Here is a 26,630-nt window from a genome sequence, read left to right as displayed (position 1 = left end):
CAGAAGGCCCTTGGCATTGGACCTCAGTGTCCGGGCTGGACGATGGGGGTGGAGACGCTCCTTCAGGTATACTGGACCGAGGCCGTTTAGGGCTTTCAAGGTCAGCACCAACACTTTGAATTGTGCTTGGAAACGTACTGGGAACCAATGTAGGTCTTTCAAGACCAGTGTTATGTGGTCTCAGCGGCCGCTCCCAGTCACCAGTCTAGCTGCTGCATTTATTTACCTACTTGATTTATAGAGCTGCCCTGTAGCTGAAGGACTCTCAGAAGGCAGGGTGCTGTAGTGGTTAGAGTGTCGGACAAGGACCAGGGAGATCAGGGTTCGAATCCTGAAGCTCACTGCATGACCTTGGAGCCCGTCATGGCCTCTTCACCTACCTTGCAGGGTCATTGTAGAGCTTAGCTGAGGAGGGGTATGAACCATGTACTCCTTGGAGGAAAAGGCAGGGATATAAACACAACAAAGAAGCTCTTCTGCCTCCCTAAGTAAGAAAGCTGGAGGGGGGCCCCCCAGGTGGAGAAGTACATTGCCAACCTGGCAAACCAGAGATCTCCAGGTGGTTGCAGTTAGACCCCCGCCAGTCTCAAAACACACCTGGCTAATTTCATTTTTATATATATATATAATATTTATTAAGATTTTGGAAATTACAAAAAGAAAAAAGAAAAATTGAACATACAAAGAAACAAACAAAAACAAAAACACTACATAAAACATTAAATTAACAAAACAAAACAAAAACAATGAAAAACACTTCCAATATTTTCAAATCTTAACTTTCATACACTTGTTTCATTGACTTCCTCAACGCCTCCCTTTTTGTATTCCACTTCAATTAACTATTTCAGCAAGCCCTTTCCATCTTCATCTATTTTCTATCTTAAAGTTAATTTTAACATAATGTAACCTAGTTTTTTTCCCCTTTTAATGCATTAACAGTCTATCTGTACCTAGTTCCTTCTAACATTTCTGCCAAAGCCATATAGCTTCATTCTACCTTTTTTCTAACATTCATTAATTTTACAATATTTCCGTAAATAATCTTTAAACTTTTTCCACCGACTCTTCTCCCTGGTCTCGGATTCTGCCAGTCATTTCCGCCAGTTCCATATAGTCCATCAACCACACCTGGCTAATTTCAAACACTGCTTTGACGTTGCAGAGCTCAGGAACTGCTGGTTCTTTTTTTAAAAAAAAAAAAAAGTTAAAAGCAGAAACTGTTTATTTATTTATTTATGTCATCTGAAAAAGAGACAGCAATTTCTGTTATTATCAACGATTTTTTTGATTGACAAAAGTGTGTGCAATGTCTTTCGCTCGTATTCGCCCCCCCCCCCATGCAACATTTTTACAAATCACTTTCATTTGTTGAGACATTAGGAAGAAAAGAGGGAAAGAGGTGGAAGGGGGGGGGAGGAACATGGGGGGGGGGTTCAGGTGGCGATGTTTCTATTTTACTTAATACATGTGGGGTTTGGTGCCAGCGTTGCTTATGCAGGTTCTTTGCTGTTCACTTGCGTTCCTTTGGTGGTGAGAGAGGTTGGGGTTGGCCTAAGGGCAGGCACCCCCAAACTCAGCCCTCCAGATGTTTTGGGACTACAACTCCCATCATCCCTAGCTAACAGGACCAGTGGTCAGGGATGATGGGAGTTGTAGTCCCAAAACATCTAGAGGGCCGAGTTTGGGGGTGCCTGGCCCAGGGTGTGGCTGTTCATTTGTGGTTGCCTGTGGTGGTCTTTGTTTTCATGTGTGAGTGGGGTGGGTGGGTGTTTTGGGTCAGGTTAGCCATATTGATTTGTATGCTGTTGGTGGATTTTTGTCATCAACATTTTTAATTTGTATACCGTCTTTCTATCTTACAATACTCAAGGCGGTTTACAAGCTGAAGAAACAAAAAAAGGACATCTTATAACAATCTAATTCAATACAAAAATGTGATAATAAAACATAACTTTAAAATAGGCAACTTACATCAAAAAAGTAACATTCAACAATCAATAGAATAGTATAAAAATAATATCAACATATAAAAGTTAAACAGAAATCCACTCAACAGTTACAATAAATAATATCTAAACTATAATCAATAAAATGGGACGGGGGTGGTGCTGTGGGTTAAACCACAGAGCCTAGGACTTGCCAATCAGAAGGTCAGCGGTTTGAATCCCCACGACGGGGTGAGCTCCCATTGCTCGGTCCCTGCTCCTGCCAACCTAGCAGTTTGAAAGCACGTCAAGTGCAAGTAGATAAATAGGTACCACTCCGGTGGGAAGGTAAACAGCATTTCCGTGCGATGCTCTGGTTTGCCAGAAGCGGCTTAGTCATGCTGGCAACATGACCTGGAAGCTGTACGCCAGCTCCCTTGGCCAATAAAGCGAGATGAGCGCCGCAACCCCAGAGTCGGCCACGACTGGACCTAACGGTCAGGGGTCCCTTCACCTTTACCTACAACAATCTAATGCAATACAAAAATGTGATAATAAAACAAAACTTTAAAATAAACAACCTACATCAAAAAAGTCACATTCAACAATCATTAGAATAGTATAAAAAAATAATATATAAAATAGTATTTAAAAAAATAGTATATAAAAATAATAATATAAAAGTTAAACAGAAATCCACTCAACGGTTACAATAAATAATATCTAAACTATAATCAATAAAACAACGGCAAGCCACAGTACAGTGGTGCCCCGCAAGATGAACGCCTCGCAAGACGGAAAACCCGCTAGACGAAAGGGTTTTCCGTTTTGGAGGTGCTTCGCAAAACGAACTTCCCTATGGGCTTGCTTCGCAAGACGAAAATGTCTTGCGAGTTCCTGCGGGTTTTTTCCCCTCCCCCCCCTTTTTCTAAGCCGCTAAGCCGCTTATCAGCTGATCCAATAAGCCGATAAGCCGCTAAAAGCCACTAATAGCGCTAATCCGCTAAGCCGTCAATGGGCTTGCTTCTCAAGACGAAGAAACCGCTAGACGAAGAGACTCGCGGAACGGATTAATTTCGTCTTGCGAGGCACCACTGTACATAAAACAATACAATACACATTGAGAAGCAGGGACTAGAGGGTAGAGCAAGGCGGGTGGAAGGAGGCCTTGCCTGATGGAGTCTTGTTGGGCTGTGTATGTGATAAAGGGGAGCCATACTGGGGTGAAGGTGTCTTCTTCTATTTGGGGGACTGCTGGTGGTTCTGAAATGCAAAGCGGACTTAGTGTGTGTGTGTGTGTCTTTGTCTGTGCTGAAGTTTCCTGGAGCAAACAGCCAGCCGCCCCGCACATTCCAACCTTTGCAGGATGTTGCTTTGCTGAGTCAAAACAAAATAATAAAATTCCTTCCAGTAGCACCTTAAAGACCAACTAAGTTAGTTCTTGGTATGAGCTTTCGTGTGCATGCACACTTCTTCAGATACACACTGTCAGAGCTGCCTCCAGGTCCCAGCTCACAGAGGACCAACGCTAGGCTGAGTTATGTACAAAAGTCTTTATTGAGGTTCAGTTTCCATTTTAAAGCCACAGCGTGCAGCTCTACGTCTCGACCTTAGACCGGCGAAGTCCCGTCTGAGTCTCCTCCCCTTCCACACCAGTTTAAGACTCTCGCCTTGCTCCACCTCTTCCTAAGTTCCTTTCTCCTCTGGGCCCTCCTGCCCGCTAGGGTTTCATCCTTCCTGGACTCCTCTGACGCTGACCCTGACGATTCTTGCCCCTCCTTCCGGCGGGCTTTAGGACCTGGTTCCCTATCCGGGCTACCTTCTGTGCCGCTCGCCTGTACATTTGAACTTGGCGCGCGCGCCCAGCCTGCAGCTTTCCTCTTGACCGTTCCCTCGCTCTCCGATGGAGGCGTGGCCAACCCTGACTCATCTTCTCTCGCTGGTGGTACATATGTGGGCTCTGATACCTGGGACTCCTCCCCCCCACTACGCTCTGGTGGGGAAGCTGGTCCTGATTTCCAACTGCTGCTCTGGGAGTCCCCGCTGGCCCCTTGCTTCTGGGGTGTCCCCCTTGGGTCGCCCCTTGCCCTGCCCATCCGCGCCCCCTTCTGTGAATCTTCCGATTCGCTGGAGAGGCTCATGGAATCTATCGGGCTGCTGTCATCTTCTCCTACGCTGCCCTCAGATTGCTCCCCCTCCCCCTCGCTCTCCATCTCCTCTCCTCCCTGCGCTCCCGCTGAGTCCCTGACACACACGAAAGCTCATACCAAGAACTAACTTAGTTGGTCTTTAAGGTGCTACTGGAAGGAATTTTATTATTTTGTTTTGACTATGGCAGACCAACACGGCTACCTATCTGTAACTGGAGCTTTGCTGAGTGACGTGTGTCGTTTTCGCTCCTCCCCTTGCTCCAAGGAGTTCAGTGGAGGACGCAGGGCTTCCATGGCCACCTCGCGACAGCCCTGTGAGGCTGAGCGAGGGTGTGGCTGATCCAAAGGGCACCCAGTGAGCAAGTGGGAGGATTGCTGAGCCGCAGCTTTGCATGCAGAAGGGCCTGGGTTCAGTCCCTGGCGTTCCTGCGTCTTCCGCCTGAAATCCTGGACAGCTGCTGCCAGTCAGTGCGGATGATACTACTGATCAACAGGGTCCTCACTCACCACACGCAGGAGGGAGAAGGAGGATCCAGAGCCCAGGTGTGTCCGCCATTATATAGACATTTTAAATTCCCTGCCCTGGAGCTCAAGACCACCCCTCCATACATCATACATACATCACAGAAGGGGTGTAACCTAAGACCACAAACATCAGACATACATCACAGATGCCCGGGGGGGGGGGGGAATTTCCGAAAGGTGGAGCTTTGTCCTGGATCTTAGGCAAGTCAATCGAAAACTTGCGTTTATTTGGCGTTTTTGTGTCAAAAACAACCACACCTTTTGGGCTGAGCTTTTTGTGCAAAGAAATTGGACGGTTTTTGCGCTATTTCTGAGGGAAATTGACAAAAACGACACTGCCGCCATGGGTCGCCACACGTCCAGACATTTCGCCGATTGCAAAATACTGCGCCGGTTTCTGCCCTCACAGTGCTCGCGGCTGCAGTATTCTGGATATGTCTGGGAAATGTATGGCAACCCTAGGTAAAGGTAAAGGTACCCCTGCCCGTACGGGCCAGTCTTGACAGACTCGGGGGTTGTGCGCCCATCTCACTCAAGAGGCCAGGGGCCAGCGCTGTCCGGAGACACTTCCGGGTCACGTGGCCAGCGTGACATCGCTGCTCTGGCGAGCCAGAGCCGCACACGGAAACGCCATTTACCTTCCCGCTGGTAAGCGGTCCCTATTTATCTATTTGCACCCGGAGGTGCTTTTGAACTGCTAGGTTGGCAGGGGCTGGACCGAGCAGCGGGAGCGCACCCCGCCGCAGGGATTCGAACCGCCGACCTTTCGATCGGCAAGTCCTAGGCGCTGATGCTTTAACACACAGCGCCACCTGCGTCCCTATGGCAACCCTAGGTTTCCCTAAACATCAAAGCTCAACTTTTGGGGTGTCCTGGTTTGGACTATTTGAAATATGGCGACCCTGTCTGCCGAGAGAGAGGAGCTGACGGAGGAGAACCGCACTCTTAATTACAGACGAAGCGGGTCTCCGCTAATTGAATGTTCTTTTGTTGTCCCAAGGAACGGGCGGCTGCTGATTTGCTCTGTAATGAGAGGGCCTCTCCGCAACCCGGCTTCGCTGGCTCCATGTAGGCCTTAATTAACTCCACGGTTCCCATGGCAACATCTCCCGATGCTGCTTGATTCATCTCCAGCCGGAGCTGGTGGAGCATCTCTCTTGGAGCGCCACAAACCTACAGAGGGGCAGGGGGAGAGAAACTCGCTCGGCACATGGGCTTGCCATGGCCTGTTTGGACCACAGAGGACGATTCGATATCCCGTTTGAGCTGCGCTCGGTCCTTGCCTTGCGCAAAGTCAGCACCGTGGGGCAGGGCGCTGGCTTGTTGTCTTCTGCGTGCTGTCATAGCACTGCCATCTTCACCAAGACAGTGTTGGGGGCGGGCTGCGTTCTGCGGTTGTGGGGCACACATGTGTTGTGGTTTTGCACATCCAGCCCAAACGTGGGGAAGGCTGCATTTTGCATTGTAGCTGCCACGCTGCCATAGGGTCGGCGTTGTGCACTAAGCCAGAACGCCGGGCAACGGCTGTGTTTTGTGGTTGCGGCCCACACATATTTCCCGTCCTAGTGGGTTCTGAGCTTTGTATGTGCGATGCACATGCTTTTGCCGCCACAGTGCTGTCTTGTGGGAGGTTGGTAGCATTTAGTGCTCGCTGAGCGTGTGTTTGGGTTCATGTGCTGCCGTAGTGCCGATTTGTGCTTTAACGCTGCACACAAGCGGTGGTTGCGTTTCATAACGTAGCGCATGTCTCGTCATAGAACATGGGGCGGTGACTGCGTTTTGTTGTTGCAGAACGTGTGTGTGTGTGTCTGCGTGCACGACACTGCCTTTTGAAGTGTAGCATTCATGTGCATGCTGTCGCAGCTGAGTGCGCACTTGCCCTCCTAGTGCTGGCGGTGCATGAAGGCATACCATAGGTGGTGGCTGTGATGCGACGGCATGTTCACGCATGCACCGTCATAGTGCTGGTTTGATCACGGTGGCAGCAGGTGGGTTGCTGTGTGCGTCGAAAATGTGGGGCTCGTTTCCCTCTCTTAGGTGCCTTTTCACCATCCGTCCCCCAAACCAACTCTTGGACAGAACAGGATTTGAGGGGGCACTAGGAAGGAAGGTTTTAGGGTGAGGCAGAGCACGTCAGATTCACATAGAATTGTAGAGTTGGAAGTGTTGTAAACAAACTCTGCCCTTCTTCCCTTATGGGGTACCCAAGAGCCCGTATAGAGTCCTTACATGGGTTCCCTATTGGTAGAAGAAAATAACAGAGGCCAACCAGAAAATATTGAGAAGCAAATCAGCTCGTAAGCCTGATCTTTATTGATCTGTTGCAACAGGGTGCTCCCCTCACCTGCAGGAGAGGTGGAACCCAGAACAATTATTATTATTATTATTATTATTATTATTATTATTATTATTATTATTATTCTAGGAGCCTGAGACGTTTGCAAGTGGGGAATCGGACCTCCCCCAGCTTTATTCCTCCCCCAGGAACAACCTGTGCTGTTTATTCCAACTGCTGAGTAGAGAGTCAACTTGATCGTCTTCCAGAGACTGTGCTCTGAAAAGGGCCCCACCACTATCTGCACCAAATACCCCCCTGGTGGCAGCTGAGTTTCAGAGGGAACATTGGGGGGGGGAGTGTCTTCTAGTCCAACCCCTCCCTTCCACTACTAAATGTGGGAATCTTGCAATTCCTGGAATCGTGAGCAGAGGAAGACAGCCACAGGGCTGGCACATCCCATTTTGCCACTTGAGCCAAATTGGAAATGTGTGCCCCTCACCCCCCCCCCCTGCTGCTGCCCCCTCACTGCTGCCGTCGCTGTGCCTCTCTTACCTCTGTGAAGCACCACCAGCAGTTTCTGGTGAAATCCCCCCCCCCCATTCTCACAAGACCTCATGCACTCGTTTTTTGTTGAGACCTCACCAAAAACTGCTGTGGGTGGAAATAGTGGGGTGATCCGCAGAGGTGAGTCAGGGGCTCCTTTCTTGGACTTCCATTACTTCAGTATGGATGCCTCAGCCTGGCTCATCAGTGGGCCGGTCCTGGGCAACCAAGATGATGGAGGGTCAGGCAATGCTTTTTTTCCTGGGGGTACGCAGGGGTACGCATACCCCTAAACATTTTGTGAATCTTTTTACTTTTGTCCATTTACTGTATTTATTTTTCCCGATTGGAACGACAAAATGGTGGTTTTCTTGAGTCAAAATGACAGTACAGTCATACCTCAGGTTACAGACGCTTCAGGTTACGGACGTGCCGAAACCTGAAAGTACTGGAACAGGTTACTTCCGGGTTTTGGCAGTCGCTCATGCGCAGAAGCACTAAATTGAGCTTTGTGCATGCGCAGAAGACCAAATGGCAACCCGCGCATGCACAGATCTGGCATTGCAGGTTGCGAACACTGTGGGTTGCGAACCTGCCTCCTGCACGGATCACGTTCGCAACCCGAGCGTCCACTGTACCCCTAAACATTTTTTTTTTTAGGAAAAAAGCACTAAGGTCAGGAAACCAAGCCTGATGAGGAACGGTTGAAGGAGTTGGGTTTGTTTAGCCTGGAGAAGAGGAGGTATGAGAGCCATCTTCAAATATCTCAAGGGCTGTCCCATGGGAGCAAGCTTGTTTCCGGCTGCTCTGAAGGGTATGGCTTGAACCAATGGATTCAGACAACAAAGAAGGAGATTCCGACTAAACATTAGGAAGAACTTTCTGACAGTAAGAGCTGTTTGACAGCGGAACGGACTCCCTTGGAAAGTCATGGACTCTCCTTCCTTAAGCAGAGCTTTGATGGCCCTCTGTCCGGGATTCTTTCGCTGCAATTCCTGCCTCGCACACCTTCCAGCTTGACAAAATCCCTTCTTGAACTGTGGTGCCCAGAACTGGACATAGAAGACAGTGGTGGCGTCCGTTTGGTCTCAAGCAGCCCCTGAGGCTGGAAATCAAATCGTAAATAAAGACGAGGAGGAAGGATATCTCTTAAGCGGGGAGAGGCCACAGCACACCAACCCTGAGGAGCTTCTTCTGCAACTCATGTGTCCATCAAAGCTTCGTGGTTGCGCAGAGAACCCGTAATTTCTGTGATGGGCTGAGGCTCCCTGCTGCCTGCTTTTTCTCACTTGCTGCGGCTTGGTGATGCTAATGTGGCGTAATGGCCCTTGTCATCAGTTAAGAAGAAGAAGAAGAAGAGTTTGGATTTGATATCCCGCTTTATCACTACCCAAAGGAGTCTCAAAGCGGCTAACATTCTCCTTTCCCTTCCTCCCCCACAACAAACACTCTGTGAGGTGAGTGGGGCTGAGAGACTTAACAGAAGTGTGACTGGCCCAAGGTCACCCAGCAGCTGCATGTGGAGGAGCGAGGAAGCGAACCCGGTTCACCAGATTACAAGTCCACTGCTCTTAACCACTACACCACGCTGCAGAGAGATGAGCTCTGGCAGTGATGACACGGCCGCTCGGTGGTGCCACGGCATCCAATGGGCGGAGGAGACCCTTCTGGCCCGCTAGTCAGCGGCGAACCGAAGTGCCATGGCGTACCGAGGGCCGGTGATGAGGCCGAAGGTGGCGATTGTCACCATCCCTCTCTGTGACTCCGGCGACGATGACTCCCTTCGGGCAGCACGGCCGTTGCTTGGCGTTGATCTGCCGATCGGAGGACAACCCACACGTGAGAACGTAAGAAATGGAAGCAAGAAGAAATTCCAACGAAAGAAGAATGGCAGATAAAATGAATGGACTGTGCAGAATTGGACAAAATGACAGGAAGGATTCAAAACCTGCGGGAGCAGAAGATTGGAAGAAATATATGAACTATCTGAAGAGCAATTGTAATCAACAAATTATGCTAGTAGGACTACAAGAAGGAGAAATATATGAAACGTTACAAAGTAGATAAAGAACAGAGATATTAGTTATGAGATTCAAATGTGGGGTTAGGGTCACGACTGGACCTAATGGTCAGGGGTCCCTTTACCTTTACCTTTAACCTGCTCCCTGTAACCGGCTTCAGTTGGCAGTCTGGCCGCAGCATTCTGGACCAGGTGAAACAGCGTTTTCCAAAGGCAGAGCCATGTAGATCACACCACGGTTGTCCAGCCTTGAATAGCAACTGCCATTTCTCGTTGAGGTGTTCCTTTCCTGGAGGGAGTGGTGGGTGGGCAGGGGTCTGCTAGCAGCTACCGTTTCTTTGGCCAGCGAATGGAGGGGCTGGTTGGGTCCCACCCTGGTGCAATGTTTTTCCTGAGACGCCAAAGGCAAAAGTCCCATGCTAAAAGCCACGTTGGGGCAGGCTGCAATTGCGTGTTTGCAGGATCATGTCGTAACCGTGGCCTCCCGACAGTGAACGGAGCGGTGAATCTTTCATGCTCATTTAAATCATTTATGGCTTGGTTTGCATAAGTCACGAGCGCTGCATAAATCATGGTGGGGAAGGGACGAGGGTTGCTGGGTTAGGGGGAGCACGAGGGCATGACGCCATGCAGAAGATGCATTTCATAGAATCATAGAATCATAGAGTTGGAAGAGACCACAAGGGCCATCGAGTCCAACCCCCTGCCAAGCAGGAAACACCATCAGAGCACTCCTGACATTTATGTGCATTTATGTGCTTCCTGTTGTCTTTGTCCATGGAGTTTTCTTGGCAGGGATACTGGAGTGGCTTGCCGGTTCCTCCTCCAGGTGGATCACGTTTGGTCAAAACTCTCCACTATGACCTGTTCATCTTGGGTGCCCTGCTCGGCATAGTTCATAGCTTCTCTGAGTTATTCAAGCCCCTTCGCCACGGCAAGGCAGTGATCCATGAAGTAGAGACATCACCTTGCCAACAAAGGTCCGTAGAGTTAAAGCTATGGTTTTCCCAGTAGTGATGTATGGAAGTGAGAGCTGGACCATAAAGAAGGCTGATCGCCGAAGAATTGATGCTTTTGAATTATGGTGCTGGAGGAGACTCTTGAGAGTCCCATGGACTGCAAGAAGATCAAACCTCTCCATTCTGAAGGAAATCAGGCCTGAGTGTTCACTGGAAGGACAGATCCTGAAGCTGAGACTCCAAGACTTTGGCCACCTCATGAGAAGAGAAGACTCCCTGGAGAAGACCCTGATGTTGGGAAAGATGGAGGGCACAAGGAGAACGGGATGACAGAGGATGAGATGGTTGGATAGTGTTCTCGAAGCTACCAGCATGAGTCTGACTAAACTGCGGGAGGCAGTGGAAGACAGGAGTGCCTGGCGTTCTCTGGTCCATGGGGTCACGAAGAGTCGGACACGACTAAACGACTAAACAACAACAACAATGTGCTTCCTCCCCTGGCTTTGGCCAACTTTGTCTCAACTTACGTGAACTCGATGGTCTGGTTCCCCCCACTGTTCCAAAGTGGAAGAAGATCCCCAGCGGGAATCACCTGGGCCACATCTGCACCATACATCGACAGCGCATGGCTTCCCCCCAAAGGAAATGTAAAGAGAAAGAAGGTTCTTTTTATCATATGTATCATCTTGTTGTAAGGTTGTAAGCTTACTCGGAAATGATATATAATGAATTGAAAAGGATGTTTAAAATAACCTTTGCAAACAACAACACAAAAAACCCCCAGAAGCTTTCCTTTTGGGAATTATAGGGACAGAACTACCAAAACTGTATAGAAACTTATTTGTGTATGCTACTACAGCAGTGGACGCGGGTGGCGCTGTGGGTTAAGCCACAGAGCATAGGACTTGCCGATCAGAAGGTCGGAGGTTCGAATCCCCGCAACGGGGTGAGCTCCCGTTGCTCGGTCCCTGCTCCTGCCAACCTAGCAGTTCAAAAGCATGTCAAAGTGCAAGTAGATAAATAGGTACCACTCTGGTGGGAAGGTAAACAGCGTTTCTGTGCGCTGCTCTGGTTTGCCAGAAGCGGCTTAGTCCTGCTGGCCACATGACCTGGAAGCTGTACGCCAGCTCCCTTGGCCAATAAAGCGAGATGAGCGCCGCAACCCCAGAGTCGGCCACGACTGGACCTAATGGTCAGGGGTCCCTTTACCTTTACCTTACTACAGCAGTAAGAATTAAAACACAGCTACATATATGAATGAGCTGGAAGAGAATCCCTCTGTTGGGGAATTGTGGAAGGGTACCCCAACGATCATCTAGACCAACCAATGCAGGAATCACAGCTAAGTGTTACAACTCTAGACTGGGTACATAGGAGTCTGCCTGAGGCAGGCCATTGACCCATCTAGCTTAGTACTGTCAACACTGACTGGCAGAGGCAGTCTAGGGTTTCAGGCAGGCGACATTCCCAAGTCCTGTCTGCCTGCAAGTGCTTTACTGCTGAGCTACAGTCCATACCCTAAGCAAGATTCTAGTCCTCATGTTACTACTGGTCTTGTAGTAAGGTTAAAGCTTACTGGGAAACGATATATAATGCAATGAAAAGGATGTTTAAAATAACCTTTGCAAAAACACACAAACAACAACAACACAGAAGCTTTCCTTTTGGGAATTATAGGGACAGAACTACCGAAACTGTCTAGAAACTTATTCATGTACGCTACTACAGTGGCAAGAATGTTACTCGCCGCAAAATGGAAAGAAGCAGAAGTCCCAGCAAAGGAAGAATAGATAAAAAAAGCTTATGGAATATGCAGAAATGGCAAAACTTACCAGAAGAATAAGAAATCAAGACAGCAAACTTTATATAAAAGAATGGAAATGGTTTGTTGAATATTTACAGATAAATTGTAAACAGATTAAAACATTGGTAGGATTATTGTGACAACCTGCAGTTTTATAAGCGTATAGATTCAAAGTAGATGAATAAAAGTGAATTTGGATATGCAGAAGATATTAAAAATAAATTTAAGGAACCGCAGAAACAGGGGGAAGGAATTCAAGTTTTGAAATGTTAACATGATTGTAAAATTAGTGAAATGAGATTCCCATGGACTGCGAGAAGATCAAACCGATCCATTCGGAAGGAAATCAGCCCTGAGTGCTCACTGGAAGGACAGATCCTGAAGCTAAGGCTCCAAGACTTTGGCCACCTCATGAGAAGAGAAGACTCCCTGGAAAAGACCCTGATGTTGGGAAAGATGGAGGGCAGAAGGAGAAGGGGACGACAGAGGACGAGATGGTGGGACACTATCAACATGAGTCTGAACAAACTGCGGGAGGCAGTGGAAGACAGGAGGGCCTGGCGTGCTCTGGTCCAGGGGGTCACGGAGAGTCGGACACGACTGAACGACTAAACAACAACAACAACAATAATCTGAAAAGCAAAAATAATAATATTTTTTAAAAGAACATATAGGAAGCCCTGCCGGGTCAGGGCGACAGGACGAGATGGTGGGGCAGTGTTCTCGAAGCTACCAGGATGAGTTTGACCAAACTGCGGGAGGCAGTGGAAGACAGGAGTGCCTGGCGTGCTCTGGTCCATGGGGTCACGAAGAGTCGGACACGACTAAACGACTAAACGACAACAACAATAATCTGAAAAGCATAAATAATAATAATTTTTAAAAGAACAGGGCAAAAAGTCAGGGCAATAGCCCACCCACTCCAGAATCCTGTTCTCACAGTGGCCAAATGCCGAGTGCGAAAGCCCTCTCCCTTTCTCCTTTGGAACTCCCTGCTTATTGATCTTCGGAATCTGCCTTCCCAGTTCCGTTCCAAAGGCCTGTTAAAAGCTCTTTTGTTTCGGCAAGCCTGCCTGCACCACGTCGTATTATCTTGCCTACTTGTCTATAGCCGATTTTGATAAATATTTGACACGGTTTGCATGCAAGCCGCTTAGAGAGACACCATTCTCATTTTTTGATCTAGTGCTCTATGTATCTCGTTCAGTAAACGCTGCCCCTTCCCTGCTGCCCTGACATTCAGCTGGAAGAACTGTGGCTCAATCCAGTATTTCAGAAGTATTTTGGGGGCAGGGGAGAGGCAGGACCAGGGCGTGGCCTATCAATCATGTGACATGTCCAGGGCGGAGCAAAGATTAAGGCCTTCCAGATGTTGCTGCATTAAAGCTCCTGGCGCGCTGGGATGCTGGAGCGCAGAAACATCTGGAGGGCCAACGGTACCCCACCCCTAAAGAAAAACTCCAAAGCACGATGATGTCTTTTCGCTTTCTCGTGATCTCCCTGGAAGCAAAATACTAAACGGCCCGGGTTGATTCCCCTCCCTCCCCACCCGCTTTTCTGACTGGATCTCCGTTCTCCCTTTCCATCCCCTCAGTGCCACACGTAGGCAAATCTTAAATAGCTGCACACACACACACACACACACAAGCACACACACGCTAAATTCCCACTGCTGTCTCCAAAATAGAGGGAAGGCAGCGCCCCCCCCCACCCGGAGAAGAGCCTGTTGCCACGGCAACCACAAATGTCAGGTTCCATGTGGCGCACGGTCGTTGCCATGGCAATGAACATTCCTCTTTTTTCTTCTTCCTTAAAAATAAAATAATAATAAAAATCCAAGCAGAGTCACAGGGCTACCGATATGGAGAGGACGGGGTTGGGGGACGGACGGACACCAGGGTGTGCAGTGGTGTTGGTGGACATGGGCTTGGTCCGGTCCAGGATGGGGGAGGCATCGAGGGGCAGCAGAAAGGCCTTGCAGTGCCAAAAACAATGGTTGTTTTGCTTTCTGGGGAGATGCCAGAGATGTTCTCCCTGAAACGAGGTGCTTACGCAACCCACCAAACTCCCAAGTCCGGCCTTTGGTCCCAACAGAATTCCAGTCCTTGGTGGCGGCAGGGGAAAGCAGATTAAATTTTGACCCAGGCGTGCGCATGCATGCATGGTGAACCAAGGCCCCCGGTGCGCAGCTCCCTGTCCTGCCCTTCATGCTGGCCTGCAGGGTTAGTTATCCCGCCGTAACTGCCACCAGATGCGATGTGGGAATAAACAGCCGCAAAGTGGTGTGGTTTTGCTTCGGAGCCAGGTGCACAAATGCGAGGTCCTGGGGCTCTCGGCAGCTACGAGTCATGGAGACTATGCTCTGTCTCTGCAGTTCGATGCAGCGATGCTTCTGAATACCAGGGAATTGCAGGAGGCGAGAAGGTGCTTCTGCACTGCAACGATTTGGCCAGCCATAGGCAAACTTGGCCCTCCAGATGTTTTGGGACTACAACTCCCAATACCTTGCGATGAGTATTCTTGCTGCTGTTGTGGCGTACATAAAAAAAGTTCTATCTTCCTTTCGCACCAATTGGCCGACCATGCCCAAGAGAAAGGCCTCTGGTTTCTTCTGGAAGGTATATTTAAATACCTTTTTCATTTCATTATATATCATCTCCCAGAAGGTCTTAATCTTTGGGCACATCCACCAAAGGTGAAAGAATGTACCTTCAACCTCTTTACATTTCCAACATTTATTATCGGGCAAATGATGAATTTTTGCAAGCGTGACTGGTGTCAAGTACCACCTGTAAATCATTTTCATTATATTCTCTCTTAAGGCATTACATGCCGTAAACTTCATACCTGTGGTCCATAACTTTTCCCAGTCAGCAATCATAATATTATGTCCAACGTCTTGTGCCCATGGGACTACAACTCCCATCATCCCTAGCTAACAGGACCAGTGGTCAGGGCTGATGGGAGTTGTAGTCCCAAAACATCTGGCGGGCTGAGTTTGCCTATGCCTGGATTTGGCTCTATTATGTTGCTTGTTGCCATCACTCTCTTAGTATCCCCCCCTCCCTCCCTAGCACGACAGAGTGCTAAGAGTTTGGCTTTGCTAACATTGGCAACTCTCTCTCTCTCTCTCTTTCCAGATGGCGCGGCCAATCCAGGTAAAGCCAGCGGACAGCGAGAGCCGTGGAGGTAGTTGTCATCTCTCCTTGTTTGTTTTTGTCCCCCCCACCCACCCAACCCCTTGTCCTACCACCCTACTCAGGGAGGCCATTAAAAGCGACCCCCCTTGTACATATCTCAGTTGCTGTGCATAAAACCAAATATTAGCTGATAGTTCCTACAGTGTTGTCCTCCCCTTAAAATCTCAAAAGTCACCCACCTCAGTAATCAGGAATGGTGGTGGTGGTTGGGAGACGTATTAGGAAAACGTATAAATGCAAGGGGTTTTTTTTTTTGCAATATGAAGGTGTATCAATAGATAGAATCACAGCATCACAGAATTGTAAAGTTGCAAAGGAACCCAAGCGTTGTCTAGTCCAGCCCTCTGCAGTACAGGAATCACAGCTACAGATAAATAAATAATTTTTTATTTATACCCCGCTCTTCCTGGTTCAGAAAACCGAGCTCAGGGCGGCTAACAACAACTTTAAAACACTTAATTGATGCAACAAAAAGCAGCATAAAATACAGTATAAAACGTGAATAACCATAAATTCAGAATTCAAAAATCAATTTAGGGGGGAAATCCATCCAATGAACATTAGATGATCACCAGGGCTAGCTGGCTAAATTAGTCCTGTTTGGGCCAGCGAGGAGACCAGGGGAGAATTAGCTGTGGGATCCCAGAGCGGGGGAGGGAAGGAAGGGGAACAAAAGATCAGGCCAGGTTCAAATTGAAAGCCAGGCGGAATAGCTCTGTCTTACAGGCCCTGCAGAAGGAAGTTAAATCCTGCAGGGCCCTGGTCTCATGGGACAGAGCGTTCCACCAGGTCGGAGCCATCACTGAGAAGGCCCTGGCCCTGGGGGAGGATAATCTGACTTCCTTAGGGCCCGGGACCTCTAAACTATGATTATTCATGGACCTTAAGGTCCTCTGCGGGCAGACCAGGAGAGGTGGTCCCGTAAATACGAGGGCCCTAAGCCACAAAGGGCTTTAAAGATGACCAGCCAAACTCTTTTTTAAAATACCCTCCAATGAAGGGGAGCCCACCAATGTCTGAGGGAGTCTGTTCCACTGTCGGACGGCTCTTGCCTGATGTTTAGTCGATATCTCCTTTATCTGTGTCCAGGGCAGCTGTTTACCAGCTCCATCTGGTACGTAGGCTGAGACCCTATCTGCCTGCGGATTGCCTCGCCAGAGTGGTGCATGCTCTAGTTATCTCCCGCTTGGACTACTGCAATGCGCTGGACGTGGGGCTACCTTTGAAGGTGACTCGGAAACTACAACTAATCCAGAATGCGTCAGCTAGACTAGTGACTGGGGGCGGCCGCCGAGACCATATAACACTGGTCTTGAAAGACCTACATTGGTTCCCAGTACGTTTCCAAGCACAATTCAAAGTGTTGGTGCTGACCTTGAAAGCCCTAAACGGCCTCGGTCCAGTATACCTGAAGGAGCGTCTCCACCCCCATTGTTCTGCCCGGACGCTGAGGTCCAGCGCCGAGGGCCTTCTGGCGGTTCCCTCATTGCGAGAAGCAAAGCTACAGGGAACCAGGAAGAGGGCCTTCTCGGTAGTGGCACCTGCCCTGTGGAACGCCCTACCACCAGATGTCAAAGAGAAGAACAGCTACCAGACTTTTAGAAGACAGCTGAAGGCAGCCCTGTTTAGGGAAGCTTTTAATGTTTAACAGACCACTGTATTTTAATACAGTGGTACCTCGCAAGACGAAATTAATTCGTTCTGCGAGTTTTTTCGTCTTGCGATTTTTTCGTCTTGCAAAGCACGGATTTTGGGAAAGCTTCAAAAATCAGCAAAGTCTTCAAAAACCTCAAAAAAAGGCTACCACACCGCGTGCTATGAGTCGCTCCTCGAAGTGAATGCACGGTTTTAAGAAAAAGGAAACAAACTTGCAAGACAAAGGAAACAAACTTGCAAGACGTTTTCGTCTTGCGGAGCAAGCCCATAGGGAAATTCGTCTTGCGAAGCAACTCAAAAAACGAAAAACTCTTTCGTCTTGCGAGTTTTTCGTCTTATAAGGCATTCGTCTTGCGAGGTACGACTGTACTTTGTTGGAAGCCTCCCAGAGTGGCTGGGGAGACCCAGCCAGGTGGGCGGGGTATAAATAAATTATTATTATTATTATTATTATTATTATTATTATTATTACTACTACACACAGTGGACTCTGGTTGAGCTTGTGGTCTACTAAACTCAAATCTTATCAATAAGGATCTGTGCAATACTGGAAACTTAGGTGTAGAGCAGGGATGGGGAAACCTCCCAATGCAGCCCTTCAAGGCCCTGAATCTGGCCCCCATAACTCTTACCCAGGCCACAGCCCTCACGAGCCTTGGTTTTGCCAAATTGGAAAGTGGCCTTGAACTCTGAATCCAGTGGCGTAGCGTGGGGGTGCAGGGGGGGGGCCGGCCGCACCGGGCGCAACATCTGGGGGGGGCGCTCGCCGCCTCCGGAGTCGCCGAAGAGCCTCGGGCGCAGGCTGCAGCAGAGCCCCATGTCTCGCGGAACCGACGAGCTGTGCGCGCGTCCGGGCTGAAGGCGTCCGGCAGGCAGCGGTTCTCAGCACTCGCCGCGGTCCCCGCACGTCAGGGCCACGGAGGGCGCGCCAGGCAGCCCCTCCTCACAGCCCCGCTGCCGCTGCCGCTGCTGCAGCTGCTGGGCCATGTTGCATTTTCCTCGCCTCTCTGCCCTCCTCCTCCGGGCAAGCGGTGTCGTTTGGGCGGCAGCGCCAGCGGCAACTCGCCTCAGATCACCTGACACGGACCCGCCGCGGCCGCCGTGGCTACCTTACCGTAAATACCCCAGCCCAGGCAGCAGCAAGAAGAAGCTGGCAGTGGCGGCCGGTTAGGGGTTAGGGGCGCAAATTACTTGCCTTGCCCCGGGTTAGGGGGCGCAAATTACTTGCCTTGCCCTGGGTGCTGACAACCCACGCTACGCCGCTGTCTGAATCATGCCTCTTGCTCATCTGTGTGGAGGCTGGAGATCGGTGTCTGTCTGTGTGTAAAACTAGCCTATTGTAGAAGGGTGTGAGATGCTTTCGGAAGGCTGTCCAGAAACCTTTTGCTTTCTGATATCATCATTTCCTCTTTTTCTACCTGCCGCTTGTAATCTTATAAAACCTCCCAGCACGTTCTGCTTTGCACCAACCGTATTTTTCGCTCTATAAGACGCACCAGACCACAAGACGCACTTAGTTTTTGGAGGAGGTAAACAAGAAAAAAAAAATTCTCGATCTCAGAAGCCAGAACAGCAAGAGGGATCTCTGCGCAGTGAAAGCAGCAATCCCTCTTGCTGTTCTGGCTTCTGGGATAGCTGCGCAGCCTGCATTCGCTCCATAAGACACACACACATTTCTCCTTACTTTTTAGGAGGGAAAAAGTGAGTCTTATAGAGCAAAAAATACGGTAATCTGCACATATTCTTCATTCATTGCACTTTTTTTCAGAAGGGGGAGGGAGAAAAAGAACAATGGTTTATTTATTGTTGTTACGTCAAGGTTAACAATGTCAGATCTCTTGCCCCAATGATGCAAAATGCTGGGTCTGTTGCAATGCATTTGCTCACATAGGTTTTGTTTTGGTTTTTTGGTTAGGGGTCTTTGCTAATAAAATAAATGTATTTCTTCATCGCACAAACTTCAGCACAATCCTGTGATACGCATACCGCCTGGGATGATCATGACTATATGTCAGATCTATATGCAAAACGGGACACGGGTGGCACTGTGGGTTAAACCACAGAGCCTAGGACTTGCCGATCAGAAGGCCGGTGGTTCGAATCCCTGCGACGGGGTGAGCTCCCGTTGCTCGGTCCCAGCTCCTGCCAACCTAGCAGTTCGAAAGCACGTCAAAGTGCAAGTAGATAAATAGGTACCGCTCCTGCGGGAAGGTAAATGGTGTTTCCATGTGCTGCTCTGGTTCGCCAGAAGCGGCTTAGTCCTGCTGGCCACATGACCCAGAAGCTGTACGCCGGCTCCCTCGGCCAATAAAGCGAGATGAGCGCCACAACCCCAGAGTCGGCCACGACTGGACCTAATGGTCAGGGGTCCCTTTACCTTTACCTATATGCAAAACAAAAAACCCTTGCATGTAGAAGGTTAGCATTTCAGGGCCCAGAGTCCTAGCTTAGCCCTTCCCCTGAAGAGCTAGTTGTCTAAGTGTAGGGCAGTGCCTGATTTGCATTTTTTTTAAAAAAAAGAGAGAGAGAGAGAGAGGGAGGGAGTGGGAGCATTTAAACCTCTGATCCTTGACTTCATTCTGAATGCCTTCCTTAAATCACCCCCCCCCCACCCGAGCTCCAAGGATGGAGAGATACAGAATTTCAGTAGATAATAAGATTTTGTTCCACTCTCCCAGCCGATGAGCACCCTCCACTTTTGTTTCCCATAGGTTCTGACCATCCCCCGCTACAGTTATGGGGGGAGGCGCGTGGAGAAAGTGAACTCTCTCCTCTTTCTCGCGCTCTCATTGTTGGAGTAGCGTTTCTATGGAAACCCATCATTTCCCAGAGGCTGCTATAACTCAGGGCCAGATGGGCTTTTCGGATGTAAGAGGAAGGGGGTGGGGGATTGAGATGTGGGGAGTAACTCAGGATAAGACGATAAAGAGCATTTAAAAAGGGGGGAGCAGGGAGAAATGGCTGTGTTTGTTGTTAAATAAATGAGGTCACGCAGATAACCGGCCGCGAAACGCACCTTGGCTTATCTTCTTATGCTCGTAGCTGCAAGTTGTAGCCAAGCTCAAGTTTGGAGCAGTGTGTCTCAGAGCTACTCGTTTGACTCTCCTCCCCTACGTAAGAACATCCCTGCTTCTGGATCAGGCCCAACGGAGCCCATCTAGTTCTGCACCCTTCTCCCACAGTGGCCTACCAGGTGGCTGGTATCCATCTGTCTCGAGAGACAATGGAGTGTGCTTCCAGGGGTCAAACCGCTGCATTTGCAGCAGCAAAATGACCTCCGTTTCATCACCTACAGACCCCAGAAGTCAGGATCCCCTCCAAACCTGTGCCAAAGTCATAGAATCGAAGGCTTGGAAAGGACCACGAGGGGCATCTAAGTCCAACCCCCCTGTGATGGAGGGATCTTTTGCCCAACCTGGGTCTCAAACCCGCTACCCTGAGATTTAGAGCCCGCTGAGCTATCCCATATTCATTGCCACAAGCAGCACCTGTGGATAAAGGGAAGAGAGTATTGCTCGTCTTCAGCCCTTTGGCAGATTTTGAGGGTGTCAAATGAGGTGCTCTTTCGATCAACAGGTTTGCTGACCAGGCAGGTGAATGTGGGGTCAAAAGGTTCTGTTGCACCAGAACGTGGGTAGGCAAACTAAGGCCGGATCTGGCCCAATTGCTTTCTAAATCCAGCCCGGGAATCAGCGTGTTTTTACATGAGTAGAATGTGTGCTTTTATTTAAAATGTATCTCTGGGTTATTTGTTTGGCATAGGAATTCGTTCATTCCCCCCCCCCCCCAAAAAAAATATAGTCCAGCCCCCCACAAGATCTGAAGGGCCCCCTGCTGAAAAAGTTTGCGGACCCCTGCACCAGAAGATCGTCAGAAATCTGGAGCTGATCCAAGTTGGTTTCTAAGGCCCTGGGGTGATCCCCTGTTTCCCATGAGATCTCAAGCATTTTTTTCCAGGTGTCTGGCATTGCAGGGTCACAAAATCTCTCTCTGAAATCCTGGAGGATTCTTGATAGAGGATCTGTGGCGCTGGCACTCACTCATTTTGCAGTGTTTTGCTGCAGGCAAAACTATTGTGAACGTCTCCTGGTCTGCCCTGCAGAGGACCTTAAGGCCCATGAATAATCATAGTTTAGAGGTCCCGGGCCCTAAGAAAGTTAGATTATCCTCCACCAGGGCCAGGGCCTTCTCAGTGATGGCTCCCACCTGATGGAATGCTCTGTCCCAGGAGACCAGGGCCCTGCAGGATTTAACCTCCTTCCACAGGGCCTGTAAGACAGAGCTATTCCGCCTGGCTTTCAATTTGAACCTGGCCTGATCTTTTATTCCACTTCCTTCCTTCCCTCTCATCTTTTATGAAGATTACCCACTCTGGGATCCCACAGCTAATTCTCCCCTGGTCTCCTCACTGACCCAAATAGGACTAACTTAGCCAGCTAGCCCTGGTGATCATCTAATGTTTATTGGATGGATTTTCCCCCTAAATTGATTTTTGAATTCTGAATTTATTGTTATTCACGTTTTATACTGTATTTTATGCTGTTTTTTGTTGCATCAATTGAGTGTTTTAAATTTGTTGTTAGCCGCCCTGAGCCTGGTTTTTCAACCAGGAAGGGGGGGTATAAATAAATTATTATTATTATTATTATTGGATCGGAAAATGTTGGGTCTTGGGGTGATACCTGTGACACCCAGCTTCAGTTTCAATTACTCAATTTGGCGGGGCGGGCGCTCTAAAACGTGGGGTTTTCGCTGCAAAACGCAACAAATCTTTTGCCAAACTTTGGAAGCAGTTTGAAGCGATTCAGACAATGTTTGGGTATGAACCCCAGCTTAATGCATCCATTACTTATCAGTTTGGGGGGCACTGCAAAATGTGGGATTTTTTTCGCTGCAAACTGCTGGAGAAAGGCTGCAAAACTTTGGCATGGGTTGGGACGGCACCCCCAATTTCGTAGTAAACAAAGCTGGCCAAGTATATGGATACCCTGGACTGTCCGGATGACAAGCCCCCCCCCCCCCCGGTCTCCAAAGGGAACATACAAATATACAGTGGTGCCCCGCAAGACGAACGCCTCGCAAGACGGAAAACCCGCTAGACGAAAGGGTTTTCCGTTTTGGAGGCGCTTCGCAAAACGAATTTCCCTATGGGCTTCCTTCGCAAGACGAAAATGTCTTGCGAGTTCCTGCGGGTTTTTTCCCCTTCCCCCCCCCTTTCCCTAAGCCGCTTATCAGCTGATCGCTAAAAGCCGCTAAACCGCTAATAGCGCTAATCCGCTAAGGTGTCAATGGGCTTGCTTCGCAAGACGAAAAAACCGCTATACGAAGAGCCTCACGGAACGGATTAATTTCGTCTTGCGAGGCAGCACTGTAAGAGGATCCTGCTGGATAAGGCCCATGTGCCTGTTTAGGGAAACCTTTAATGTTGCAGTACTGTATTTTAATATTTTGTTGGAAGCCGCTCAGAGTGGCTGGGGAAGCCCAGCCAGATGGGCAGAGTATAAATAAATAAATAAATTATTATTATTATTATTACTATTATTATTATTATTATTTCTACCATCCTGCTCTTACAGTGGCAAACCAGATGCCTTTGTTGGACTTGCTGCGACTTGTGATTCCCAACAAGGCCATTAAAAGTGAGCCCCTTGTACATATCTCAGTTGCTGTGCATAAAACCAAATATTAGCTGATAGTTCCTACAGTGTTGTCCTCCCCTTAAAATCTCAAAAGTGGTTTTCAGAGACTCTTCCATCTCCGTCCTAAGGCTGTCTTCCCCACGGCCAATTTTAGAGAAAACTATTATGGGATGGGCACCATGGAAAAGCCCTCACACCGAACATTCCCTTCCCAGTCTTAAATTCAGTTCTCCACATTGCCGCAACAATTTGCAATTGTGTGTGTGTGTTGTTGTTGTTGTGTGTAAAAAATCCTCAACATTTTAGAGCATATTTCTCCACCCAGAAGTTGAGCAAGCAGTTTGCCTGAACACAATGCCATGTCTTGCATGTTATCTTCAGTAATATATTCATTCTTATTCACCTTGATAAAATGCTTTTTGGTAAACATTGCTTGGCTGGAGGAAACTGCAACGCAAAATTCAGATAAGCGTGAATTTTGAAGGATCATAGAACCACAGAATTGTAGAGCGGGAAGGGTGCCCAGTTGCTATCTAGTCCAACCCCCCTGCAGTGCAGGAATGACAGCTAAATAATCCCTGGCTGATGGCCACCCAACCTCTGTTGAAAAACTTCCAGCAAAGGAGAGCCCAAGGGAGCTCTTAATATCAGAAGGTTCTTGCTAACAATTGCATCTGCTTTTTAGTCATTCTGCTGCATTTCAATCGGCATATTCTTGCGGAAAGTGCAAATTTGATAGTTCTGCTTCTGAATTGCATTTCTCATTGTTGTAAACAAAATCTGCCCTTCTGCCCTTATGGGGTACCCAAGAGCCCATATAGAGTCCTTAACGTGGCTTCCCTATTGGTAGGAGAAAATAACAGAGGCCAACCAGAGAATATTGAGAAGCAAAGCAGCTAGGAAGCCTGATCTTTATTGATCTGTTGCAACAGGGTGCTCCCCTCACATGCAGGAAAGGAGGAGGACCCAGAACCAAGGTGTGTCCGCCCTTATATAGAAATTTTAAATTCCCTGCCCTGGAACTCAAGAGCACCCCTCCGTACACCATACATACACCACAGAAGGGGTGTAGCCCAAGACCACCTCCCACAAACATCATACCTACATCACAGAAAAGGCGGTCTACAACAGAAATTTGAGTGTGTTGTTGTTTTTCCTGTCTGCCAGGTTATCTGATAATGCCTTATCTGATAATGCCTTTCCTGGTGGTCTGCCCATTCCTTTGAGATGGTGATTACCCAATTCCTGTAGGTTTTTTTCACCTCCTCCCTTGTTGCAGAGAAACATTTGGTCAGTTTGGGAGTCAAAATGGTTTCAGTCCGGTCTTCCTGTGCTGATCTATGTACGTGCTTGGTTGGTACATTTATGAACATTTATTATATATGTTGTTGTTGTTGTTTAGTCGTTTAGTCGTGTCCGACTCTTCGTGACCCCTGGACCAGAGCACGCCAGGCCCTCCTGTCTTCCACTGCCTCCCGCAGTTTGGTCAGACTCATGTTTGTAGCTTCGAAGACACTGTCCCACCATCTCGTCCTCTGTCGCCCCCTTCTCCTTGTGCCCTCCATCTTTCCCAACATCAGGGTCTTTTCCAGGGAGTCTTCTCTTCTCATGAGGTGGCCAAAGTATTGGAGCCTCAGCTTCACGATCTGTCCTTCCAGTGAGCACTCAGGGCTGATTTCCTTAAGAATGGATCGGTTTGTTCTTCTTGCAGTCCATGGGACTCTCAAGAGTCTCCTCCAGCACCATAATTCAAAGGAATCAATTCTTTGGCGATCTGCCTTCTTTATGGTCCAGCTCTCGCTTCCATACATCACTACTGGGAAAACCATAGCTTTTACTATACGGACCTTTGTTGGCAAGGTGATGTCTCTACTTTTTAAGATGCTGTATAAGGCCTTAAATTCTGTTATTACATCATCCGTCCCTGTGATGTAGCTATTCTTCCTTTGGCCCCACCCAATGGGGCTTAGGAGGAGACTCTGAATCAAAGAATTGCAGATTAGGGAGGGACCTGGAGAGGCATCTAGACCAACCCGCTACAATGCAGGAATCTTTTCCCCCACGTAGGGCTCAAACCCACGACGCTGAGATTAAGCGCAGCACTGGGAGCAATCAACCCAAGAAAGCAGCCCTCTGCTTTCCCCCAGACACAATTCATTCACCTGGGGGAGAGGATTATTCTCTGCCCCACACTTCTGTCACTGTGGGGGGGATATTTCTGCCCTGTGTATCTCAGTAAACCGCGCAAGACGAGGCCACCGCAAGCTCCTTGCCGCTGCCCAGTATTTTCGCTTCATGCAAATATTACATATCGGCACCCACACATGGCCATCATAATTACAGGCGCTTTGCTAGAGATGAATAAATAAAGGAGCAGGCTGGGGGGTGGAGGGGGGTGAGGTTAGGAGGGGACAGCAGCAGACCCTACACACATGCACTCCCCCCTTCTCCTTCCCACTCTGCAACCGTGTTCATGTGGGCATGTGGCTTGCCACGACGGCGCTTGTCGCAAGCAGTGTGGCTGCCCAGCCTGGCGAGACTAATCGGTTCAGGCAGGGCTTCCGCTCGGGGCTGCCTGCGTCACATGCAGAAAGCGAGATCCCAGAGCGAGGGTTTGTGTGCTTCTGGTGGCGTACTCATCGGGGAGGGGCCCCCTCTCCCCCCTCTCCTGCTCCCACTGGCGTAGCAAGAGAGAGGGAGATGTGCAGCAGCTTATCGCCAGTTGTTGTTGTTATATTTATACCCCACCTTTCCCCCCCTGGCAAGGACTCAAGCAGGAGTGCCAGCTTGGTCCCGCGACTGTGGGTGCCCGAGGCTCTAGCTGCCATGCGCCGTGCATGGCATTGGCAGTGAAATCTGTGAGTGCCTGGCCCCTTCATGGGGGATTTTGTGGGTGTACCCAGGGAACTGGCACCTACAGACTCAAAGCAGCTTACAGATTTTATTTTTAATAGTACAGTTAAAAACATGGACGGGGGGCGGGGTGCACAATCATTTTAAAAAATTAAACATTGATACAGTTAAGACCATATATACAGGCAACAACCAATGTACATATATCCAACTGATGTGTGCTTGTGCGCATCGCCGCAACCCAGAAGTGGCCGGAAAAGGGGGTGTGGCAGGGGTGTAGCGTAGGGTTACCAGACGTCCCCGGTTCCTGGGGACAGTCCCCGGATTTGCAAATCTGTCCCTGGACCAATTCCGTCCCTGAAATGTCCCCAGATTTGCAAATCTGTCCCCGGGAAACGTGGCAGCGGCAGCCTCAGCAGCCTGGAGGCAGCCTGGTAGCGCAGTTGGCTCTGGCTGGCTCCGGGCTGCTGACAGCTGCTGCCATCGCCACTGCTGAAGGGGAACCGGGGAAGTCCGGTGGTACAGATCTCCTGCCCCCCTTCCCCCTTTGTTTGACTGATGCGAGAGGTTTGGGAGTTGTGGGCAGGTGGCAATTTCCCAGGAGGGGCGCAAGGTGCTCAGTTTCTCTGCCGGGCAAGGTGCAAAGCCCTTCTTTCGCACCCTGTGAAACATAAATGTGCAGAGTTTTTAAGAAAACTGGGCAACAGCATGCCGCCCGCCCATGACTCCCAGGCCTCCCCCAATCTCCTTCCCCCTTTGTTTTGACAGATCGGGGAAGATCATGGGCAGGCAGCCATTGCCCAGTTTTTTCACCGGGTGCGAAAGAAGGGCTTTGCACCTTTATACAATATGCATGTGTGCTTGGACCCAGGGTCTTTTGCCTCACCATCCCCACTACTGACTCCCTGTTGCTACTCAGCTTTGGGGGGGGGGGAATCCGAAGGGTCCCCGGATTCATTGAAAAAAACCTGGTAACCATAGTGTAGCGGGCTTATGCCTGATCTGCTGTTGGGGTCCGCTGATTGGCTGTCTTGGTCATTGAAAAGCCAATAAATGCCATAGACAGAGGAGATTC

At 49.2% G+C, this 26,630-nt stretch overlaps 1 protein-coding gene across 2 annotated transcripts in view; it reads left to right on the top strand.

The window, feature by feature from the left end:
- Window positions 1-26,630, top strand: part of CELF5 (CUGBP Elav-like family member 5) — an 84,413-nt gene that overhangs the window by 31,521 nt on the left and 26,262 nt on the right. Inside the window, exon 3 of one of the 2 annotated variants that reach the window (XM_079960748.1) lies at window positions 15,348-15,399. In XM_079960748.1, the coding sequence (XP_079816874.1) occupies window positions 15,348-15,399 (52 nt within the window). The remainder of the gene's footprint in view (window positions 1-15,347; window positions 15,400-26,630) is intronic. The other variant, XM_079960749.1, reaches the window with a different exon arrangement.

This window comes from Podarcis cretensis, assembly GCF_951804945.1.
Source record: "Podarcis cretensis genome assembly, chromosome: 18".
NCBI lineage: Eukaryota > Metazoa > Chordata > Lepidosauria > Squamata > Lacertidae > Podarcis > Podarcis cretensis.
Note: the sequence above shows the minus strand (reverse complement) of the source record. Positions and strands in the feature narration are given on the sequence as shown.